The sequence below is a fragment of the Hippopotamus amphibius genome, chromosome 1 (assembly GCF_030028045.1).
Source record: "Hippopotamus amphibius kiboko isolate mHipAmp2 chromosome 1, mHipAmp2.hap2, whole genome shotgun sequence".
In the NCBI taxonomy this organism is placed as follows: Eukaryota; Metazoa; Chordata; class Mammalia; order Artiodactyla; family Hippopotamidae; genus Hippopotamus; species Hippopotamus amphibius.
The window spans coordinates 116,017,053-116,026,633 of NC_080186.1; the positions used below are offsets into that span (position 1 = coordinate 116,017,053).

General features: G+C 43.5%; 1 protein-coding gene across 5 annotated transcripts in view; it reads left to right on the forward strand.

Annotated features, from left to right (window-relative positions):
* SPRR4 (small proline rich protein 4) overlaps positions 1-9,581 on the forward strand; it is a 31,385-nt gene that overhangs the window by 17,281 nt on the left and 4,523 nt on the right. For 3 of the 5 annotated variants that reach the window (XM_057724221.1, XM_057724253.1, XM_057724226.1), the window contains exon 1: positions 7,999-8,219. The exons of the other annotated variants lie outside the window; for them this stretch is intronic. In XM_057724221.1, the coding sequence (XP_057580204.1) occupies positions 8,162-8,219 (58 nt within the window). In that variant the 5' untranslated portion in view covers positions 7,999-8,161. Of the gene's footprint in view, positions 1-7,998; positions 8,220-9,581 lie in introns of those variants that run through there. 5 annotated transcript variants of the gene reach the window in all.

Consider the following 9,581-nt stretch of genomic DNA (forward strand, 5'->3'; position numbering starts at 1 on the left):
TTTTATCGTGATTGCACCCTTCCTACCATTTCATTGTGGCTTCTCCTTTGTCTTTGGGTTTGGGGCGTCCCCATTGTTGATTTCCAGTGTCCTCACATTGATGATTGTCCAGCAGTTAGTTGTGATCCTGGTGCTCTCCAAGAAGGAGCGAGTGCACATCTTTCTACTTCACCATCTTGAACCAATCTCTAATTATATTTAAATTAAATATTAGATATATAAATAAATAAAAATATGTATATGTTTATATTTAAAAGCAGGGAGCTTTACTACTATAAGCAAGGTACCAAACTAGGATTTTAACACTGTTATCCTATATAGTATTCATTACTACCATAAAAGAAAAATTCCTATATTGTAAATGAGCAAAAGCAGTTCCAAGGAGGTAACAAACTTTGCCCACATCCATACAGCTGGTAGCTGAAGAGCTGGGATGCAAATATGTCTGTCTTTGATACAAGCTCATCCTTTTGGCTAATTCTACTCTCCCCTGAAGGCTGAGCTGAAAACTTTTCCAGGGCAAGAAGGGGCTGCATTGTTTTCATTTGCATTGGTACAGTGCTTGGTAGAGAGAACTCCAGGTGATGTCTGATTGAAAACTTGGAATGCTGAGACATTCCATTCTGGCCGCTGTGAAAGTGGCCAGGAGCCCTCTTTTTTTGATCATAATGGCCTTGAAGAAATAGAGTGAATGGCAAGACACATGTGCACAGAGCTAGAGCATCTCTGTTGGGAGAGGGTAAGAGATCAGCTTGTGGTTTTTTTAAATCAGATTGATAGCAGTCAGCCACATTCTATTCAAGTCTTCATTGAATATCCTTATTCCACTCTCTGCATGAGACTAGGTTAGGATGGGGACTTTGTGCCTTGGCTCCCTGCAAAGTGTGTGTGTGTGTGTGTGTGTGTGTGTGTGTGTTGTATACATGCATGCAAGCATGCTATTCTCTTTGTGGGAAGCCAGGAAAATGCCACCAGCTCTCATAATCTTTGTAAGGTTTCCTACTGGTCTCCCATCATGTCTCATGGGAGGGAAAGTTAAAAATCAGAGTCTTGTCTCTAAAGATGCTTATTTTAACACTCCTTAGAACAGACTGGGGGTAGTTCATAGAATAACGTTGGCTTTGCTATCCCAGAGGCTGGTGACTTGTGGTTGCAGGATGGGTGCCATGGAATGAGGGAAAGTAGAAAAGACAGAATCAGAGAGCAGGAACCAGCAACCTTGTAAAGAGGTAAGAAAGGCCAGACATGTACTCAGGATGCCTGCAGGTACCAACAAAGGAGCACATGCATCTCAGATTTCAGCTGATTACAAACTCCTTCTACCTCTATATTGGGCCGGAGGCCGCTATATCCTCACAACCCAGGGGCACACTCCAGCACTTGGAGGCTTTCCACAGCTAGACCTGTGCTTCATAACTTCTTCTCTGATCTTTTGAAAAAGTGGGTTGTTGGGGTAGTGATTCTTAAAGGAAAAAGGTGGCAGGGGTCTATGCTCAGATATCACCTTGTCCAGAAGCCTTTTGTGAACCCCAGAGGGGATTTAAACATCCTACAGCTTCCCTCGAATGCTCCTCTTAGCTGGGCTGGAGATTATCATGCTCTGTTGTAATCACCTAGTCACTTGTCCTCCTGCCCTACTCACTGCCTGCTTTTTCATCAAACCCAGGGCTAGGTATTGATAGATCTTCCATAAATATAAGCTGCATTCCGGAAGGACTTGCATGGGGTTCTGAGGCAGTAGTTTCACACGCAATTGGGGCCTTCTACAGTCAAGGCTTGCTCCCTGCACACACTGGGTGTCTGCTTAGCAAGCTCTCATTCTGTAGTCTATGGATTCCCTGAAAGAACCATGCCAAGTGGCCAGTGCATCCTGAACCCTATCTATCCACAAGCCCTGTGTAGGAAGGATGCAGTCAAGAGGCATGGAGAGTCTATAGTTTGGAGGCAAGACGGTGTGATGCAATGCAGAGTTCAGTCCTAGAACTAAACTGACATGGGTCTGAATTCCGACCTAACCATTAACCATCTACTTGACTCGGGGCAAGTTACTTAACCTCTCTAGATTTCAGTTTCTTCATTTGCTAAAAGGACATCATAGTGCTTTTCCGGCAGGAATTGTAGATAAAGACAGAGAGATTCTTGCATTTTACGTAGTCACTATTCAGTAAATGGAAACCTTTGCAAGGAACCTTCCATCCAGGTTGGCTTTCCTGAACCACACAGAGTCCTTGCCTCTTCCCCACTCCATGCACTGACCCAAATCAGTCTGTCTATTTCAAAACCCACTGCTATCTTTAACCAGCAAGGGAAACTTGGAACTGCACTGGCTCCAATAGAGAAGTAACTGGTCCCTCCCTCTAGGGGCAGTGTGGCCCAGTTTGAGAGGCCATCAGAGGACAACATACTGGCTGAGGTCCTTAGTTTCTCTGCCTGTAAAATGAAGTGAAGGGCTCACCGGGGTCACCTTGGCATCTGAGTCTGAACTAGCCTTCTGAGGGAGGATCTCTGCTAAAATTGGAAATAGTTGCACTGACTTGGAAGTCCCAGCAGGTGGCACTCTGCCCTAAATGTCTGGGGCTGATGTATGATGTGGTTTGGCACATGGTCCTGTGGCTAAAGTGAGGAACAGGTTTATTTAGCTTCCCAACCGCAGACAGAAAGTCATTTGTAGGAAAAGATCAGCTGCTCACAAGCAGATGTTCCATGCTGTGTAGTGTGTAAGCCCAGGCTGGCTCCTCCATTCCCTTTCCCCTCCCCTCTCCTCCTGCATCCCACCCCGTGTGCAGTCCCCTATTCTCAAGCATGAGCACGTATATCCACACACATCACATGCATGGCACGTACACACACACCTGAGTCACTGTCTCAGCTACTACTTAGCATACACTGGAAAGTATGTACTTTCCCTCTGGGCAAAGTCAAACAGAACTAGGACAGCAATCTCCTTGGAAGAAAGATGTTCATTCTTGCATGTCCCCATTTATCAGTCAGGATAGGCTAAGTCATGCTGCAGTAACTAAGGCGCCCCAAATATTCAGTGCCTTAAAACAACAAGGGTTTATTGCTTGCCCAGCTTATATGTCCTCTGAGGGTCAGCTGCAGCCCTGCCACACCTCAATTTGACTTCAGGATGCAGGCCTACAGAGCAGCCTCAATCTGCAACATGGTCAGTCCTCATGGCAGAGAGGGAACAGAGTGTACTGAACACGGCTCTTAAGATTTACATTTTATAGGCAGCGCAAGTCACATGGCCAGGGCTACCATCATCAATGAGGCAGGGGAGGATACTCCCTGGGGAAAGGGGCACAGGCAGCAAAACACTTATGAACATAGCACAGTCTACCTTACCTGTGAAAAGAGATTCTTGGATATCTGCCCTTTGGAATTATTGATTCCAGTGTTGTCTTTTTTTTTTTTTTTTTTTAACTTGAGTAGTGCCCTAGAAAATCCAGCCAACCCTCATTAAGTACTCTTGTATGCAAAAGTCTGCCAAGGCCCTGAGTAGAAAGAGGAACCAAGCTTGAGAAAGATAGGTTACTGCTCACAATCCAGCAAGGAAGAAAAACACAGGCTGAACATGAAGCCCAAAGAAGGCGTGTTTGACATGGGCCAGCGTAGAAGGACAAAAAGCACCAGGAAGGGAGAGCCCCAGCTATGGGGAGGAAACTGGGCTCCACTGCATCAGACAGAGGTTGTAAGAGAATGTGTCCTCTCACAGCCACACATTGAGAAAAGCCACTTTCATGTATTCTCCAGACTGACCACATATTTGGTTTGTTTGAACACACTTTCCTTGTATGTCTATCATGGACAAGACACTCTGTAGGAGTCAAAGGAGAGTAGGGAATGTTATTTCTGCCCTGTGGGAGCTCACAGTTTGCAAAGGGATGGACCAGAGGAAATTCAAGTCCAAAAGAGCAGAATAGGCACCAGGACAAGAGCTTTCTGAACAAACACAGGCACCAAATCCTGGCTGGGTAACACAGAATAGGGGTGTTCAGGGAAGAAGTGAACTAGTTTCTGAAGTTCTGAGATTAGTCAGGCACAGATTAGGGACAGGCACTCCTGGCAGAGGGAGTGGCTTGCTGGCAGAGGAAGAGTGAAAAGACAGAATATTATTTTTCAAAAAAAACCTGTAAATAGTCATCATGTTCTGTAATTACCTACATGGGAAAAGAATCTGAAAAAAGAATGGATATATGTATATGTATAACTGAATCACTTAGCTGTACACCTGAACTTAGCACAACATTGTAAATCAACTATACTTTAATATAAAACAAAAATTAAACTTAAAAAAATAAAATTGAATTTAAAAAATTAAATTAAAAAATAGTTATCATAGCTTATGGCTGGAACAGCAGAGTATTTGTGCAGAGAGAGAGAGGAAGGTGGGATGGCTGGAGAGAGAGGAGATTAGAAGCCTCTCAGAGAAGGGTCAGAGAACGAAGGGCCTTTTCACCCATGTCAGCGACCTTGGACTTTATCCTGAGGCCTGTGGGGAATCGCTGAAGGGTGTGGTCATGGAGTGGCTTGATTACGATGGATACAAGGTATTGCCTATCCCTTCCCATCTCATCCAGGTCAGGAGGGATGTGGCTGTGGTGGTTGGTGTATTTGTATGTTAGTCAGCTGAGTATACACAGGGCCTATCACAGCACAGCACTTGTGAGCCTTGGTCCAAGCTGGGGGTTTCGGTCATCACCAGACACTGGCTGAGGCTGGGTCAGGCAGCCCGTACTTGCTGCCTCTGCGATCACTTTCCCAAGGAAGGTCTCTATGGTCAGAGAGCAGGGCATCAACCAGACAAATTGGCCCAGCTTGCAGGATCTGCTAATTTGTCTGTTTGATTTGGTTCCCTATCTCAGCCACCATCACAGAGGCCCCTTTCTCTGACCTGAGAGACAATCTGAGCCCCAAATCCTCACCCCGAGGGCCCAAGGCCCAGAAAACAATCAGCCTCCCCAGTGGGTAAATGTCCTCTTGTCCCAACTACCTCCTTACAGGAAGAGAGCCACTGTCCCACCATGGCTGCCTCTGACTTTTCAGTCTTCACTTGAAGTTACATCCACTGAGCTCAGTTGACCAGGAATGGAAATCACAGAGAACTCCTAAAAGAAAGAAAGAAAACTAAGAAATGGTTGTCCAGTTCATAGGACACACTCCTTAGGGGCTCCTATACAGAGCATCCTCTTTTGTTTTGTGCCGTTAGTTCCATGTTCCCAAGAAAGCCTCCTTTGCTATACTATACCAAGATCTGATTTTGAAAATCTGCCATCAGGTAGCTGGCCAACCGGTCAGCCAGTCAGTAAATCAGTTGGTTAGCCACTCAACCAGACAGCTAGTCAGTTGTTCAATGAACTAGCCAGTCAATCAGCTAGTTTGCCAGCTCATTTCTTATTTATACATTTATTTACACACTCTCTCCATCTTCTACTCACTCACTGAGTCACTCATTCAACTGCATCCTTTAGTAATTGCACCACCCACTCACCAATTAGCTAGTCTATCCCAGTACCAATTTTTACCAACTGTAAGTTCTGTCCTGAACATCTTTCCTGCTTTTAGGAAGCTCACAGTTTGTTTGGGTATAAAGAAGCACCACCCCCCTACCACATATACACACACATTCATCCAGGTCTCTTACAGTAATGGATGATTTCAGCATTGACCTTCAAGTTTGAGGGAATATAAAGACAATGCATGTGGTTGGGATAAACAGAGAGACCTATTTAGCAAGGTCAAGCATCAACCTGAATTTGGAAAGATGGATTAATCCAAAAAGAACCTTGGCACTTCATTGGTTCTAACTGTAAAGCCAAAATGTCTAACCTTGTGTTTGTCATTCACGTCAACTCATTCATTTAAAAATCATTCACCCTTTCATTTATGCCTTCACCTGTTTTTTTATATTTATGAAGTGGTCATAAGATGTGCTTGGCTAGCATGGGGGGTATATAATAAACACCTGAATATATGATGAGGGTGAAACTGCTTCCACCATCAAGGAACTTACATTGGATGCTAAGATAAATAAATAACATACATTTTATTTTATATATATATATATATATATATATATCTCAAGTAAAATATTAGATGAAAAGTGCTCCAAATAGTTATAAATAAAACAAGCTGTGGAGGTTGAGCAGACCAGGAAAACACTTCTTTGGGGAGAGAATGAGGACAGAGGTCATGGAGAAAGTAATGTCACCAACTGGAGCGGAAACTGAGCTCAAACTGGCCTTCTCGTCACTCAAAAGTCAATGTTTGAGAAACAAGGCTTGGTGGAAAAAGAAAGATGCTTTATTCAGAAAGCCGGCAACCTGGGAAGATGGTAGACTAGCATCCCAAAAACCGTCTCCCAGGTGCTGACCAGAGGGCAAGAGCCTTCAAAGGAAATCTCCTGTCTTTTCTCTGTAGGTTGGCAGATTGGTAGGAGTAGAAGCCAAATTTCTAGTGACTACAGAGGAAATGAGTGAGCAGGGTCTAGGAAGTAGTCATTAAAATTATTTTCATTGAACGGAATTAGCCCAATATTAGCATTAGGAGCAATAGTGTGTTGCAACATCCAGATTTTCAGAGTCTCTGTCATTTATTTCTGTTACCCATAGGAAGATCAGTAGGTTCTGTTTATATTAGAGTTTCTACATGAGATGATTATATTTTAAATTTTTCTTATTTTGATATTGTGAAGAACTATGGTCAAAAGATAGAGTATATTTTTAAGGAAATAAATCCTACTAGACCCTTTCAAAAGATTTTGAAATTTTGATTGATGATCCAAAGCCAGCTATCTTTGTTAGAAATATATAAGAGCTTGAAGCAGTCTATATAAAATATAAAAGAAATGTTGGGCTTGCTTGAAAGACAAACCTGGCTTCTTTTTCAAGAGTTAATATGCCAATAAATTATTTGGACTAAAAAATTAATAATTAATTAAATAAAAACAAAGGAAAGTGTCAAGGATGTGCAGGTGAGGGCTACAGGCAGAAAATCACAGTTGGCTCCGACAATCACCTTGAAACTGGTTTGGTCAGTGTCATCTTGATTGTTTTAAGTACAGTTAATCTTCAATTTTTTTCCCATTTTCTTGAGGCCAGTTCCTGGAATTGTGCAAACCATAGATGTCATAGCTACAGTCTGGTCATCATGCAGTTAGCTTTTTCCCTCTGGTGGCAGTGACAGTACCTGCAAAACAACTCAGGAATGTGTCTCAGATATCGTTATCTATGTACTTCAGGGAGGAACTAAAGATTCTGTGACTACTGTATGACTGATTTACTGTGTAAATTGTAACCAGTTCTTCTGGCCCAACTGCTACTTTTTTCACTACATGTGTACATCCTTTCAATAATTAATTCTTGAGTCAGGCTTTTGTGACTCAGGAGAGGCCCTTGGAAGACTAAAGCCTTTTTCTGCAAACAAGAAACTGGGGACACGGGAGGGCCCAGCAGGGTCCTGCTCAATTTCAGCAACATTTTAAATGGTTCTTAGAGATTATCTTGAATTTCACTGGGATGTTTGAGAGTAGAGTGACATCACAGATCAAGTGGTTTGAGGCAAGAAAGCATGAGGTGAGTTTTGGGAACAGCAATGCCCTTAACAGCTGTGTTAAGGAAAGGTAGGAGCTCAGATGGGAATTCTAGGTGGTGTCACCTTGTGCAGGATTTTTAAACAGTTCTTATCTTTCTCCTTCTTCAAGTGTCTCAGTTATTCTCACTCATAAATCCTAATATAACACTATCTGCTTTAGGCTAAGCTGGGGATGTGACTGCCTGCACATGTGGCCACTTCTGCCTCTCATAGCAGACATCTCTAATCAATATCCACACTCTTTCTGGAACTCAACCTCAGTCCTCTAAATTCACTATTGATTTCAAAGGGATGAAACACGGTTGCCTTCCCAGACCTAATCATATGTTTACAGAATCTTAGCCAATCACCTCATCTTGGAGAACAAAGTTGAGGCCCAAACAAGTTAAGGGATGTGCCCAACATCTCACAGGTAGTAAGAGGCAAGTATCAGTAGAGTTATTTCTTTACTCCACTGGCTCCTTCCCTGTGTCTCTAAGGACACTATGTCACGTCCAAGAAGAGGGTGACTAGTGCTTCAGCACCACTGACTCCCAACAGGCCGACATGGGCACTCTTCCCAGAGATGGATGTTTTGGTCACTCACCCCACCCCCAACCATAGCCAGTCTTCAACTTCCACAGGTGAGTCCATGGTGTTCCATTTGAACGAACCTCTCACCAGGTCCAGGACTTTATTTCCCCACTTATATAACTCCTAGGACTGTGGAGGGTCTTCTAGAAACATGACATAGAGGGACAAGGGGTGGAGGGAGGAGACTAACTAATTACATTTTTCTGGAGACTCATCCTCTCACTCTTCTCTCTCCATGGGACTGCTTTTAATACTATGATGCAGAATATATCACATTAGGATCTGAGCATCTTATTTGTAAGTGGATAAATTAGAGGGGGAAATGATTCATGTTGCAAATGGATTTCCCACATTTAGAAAAGAAAGGGTCACAAGTTCTCTTTAAGTAGCATCTTCTCAAGTGTTTGTTTACAGATTGTTAAGTAATTAGTGGAGGTTAACTCAAAGGCGAAATGTTCTAAGCCAGGACTGCTGGTTAAAGTATCAAACAGAAATTAAGATAAAGCAAATACCACATGATTATGATTTTTAAAATAAGATGCAATTTTCTCAGTTTTAACTTTTCATTTTACTGAATTAGCAGCTAAAGTACAGGAATACTGGCAGCCCCAAACCTGCACTGTCCTCTCTGCAAGGACAGCCCTCCCTTCCTAAAAGCCTCTCATGAGTAACCCAGAGCTCTCCTTTTTGTTTTACTTTGTTTCATTCTTGGAAATAACATGATAACTATGTCCCACGTGTCTCCAGATAGAGCCATCAACAACCCTTCTTTCCCCTGAAAGCCCAGAGACAAAAGTGCCCTCATGAAGATGTGTCTAGATGGAGAGTTAGATTAGCATTGTCTTTGGCAGAGTTCCCCTCCCAGTGTCAGGTCTCTGCTGCCAGGTCACCCCATTGTTTGTCTGCAGGGTGGGGCTGGGGTTTCTCAAGCTTTGACTCACCTTCAGAAATGACTCTTGCCTATGTCCTCCCCTCCCTGATGGAATTATGGGCACACACCTGCTCTCAGGTGTCTGCTCCCTGGAGAGGCAAGATGCAGAACCTGGCTTCCTGATTTCAATACAACGTGGTCTGTTGAGGTTGAGAGAGCAGATGCAGGACTCACGATCGATCAGGCGACAGTCCTGTGGCCAGGCTGGGGTGCTACAGGTGGGAGCGGGCACTACAGAGTCATCATTCCACATAGCTTCTCAGGGCCTGCCTCACCTGGAGGAGTTGTGTACATGGGGTGATTTGAGGGTACAAGGAAGTCTCCCCTCCTTTTAAAGAACAATCCACCCCCCCCCCAGCCATTTAGGGTGCCTGGCAATGAGCCATTACAGATTTAAGAGACTTGGGTGGGCCCTCCTTTCTGGATTCTGGATTCAGCCACTATCAGAAACATGATTTTCTCATCTATAACATTAATAATA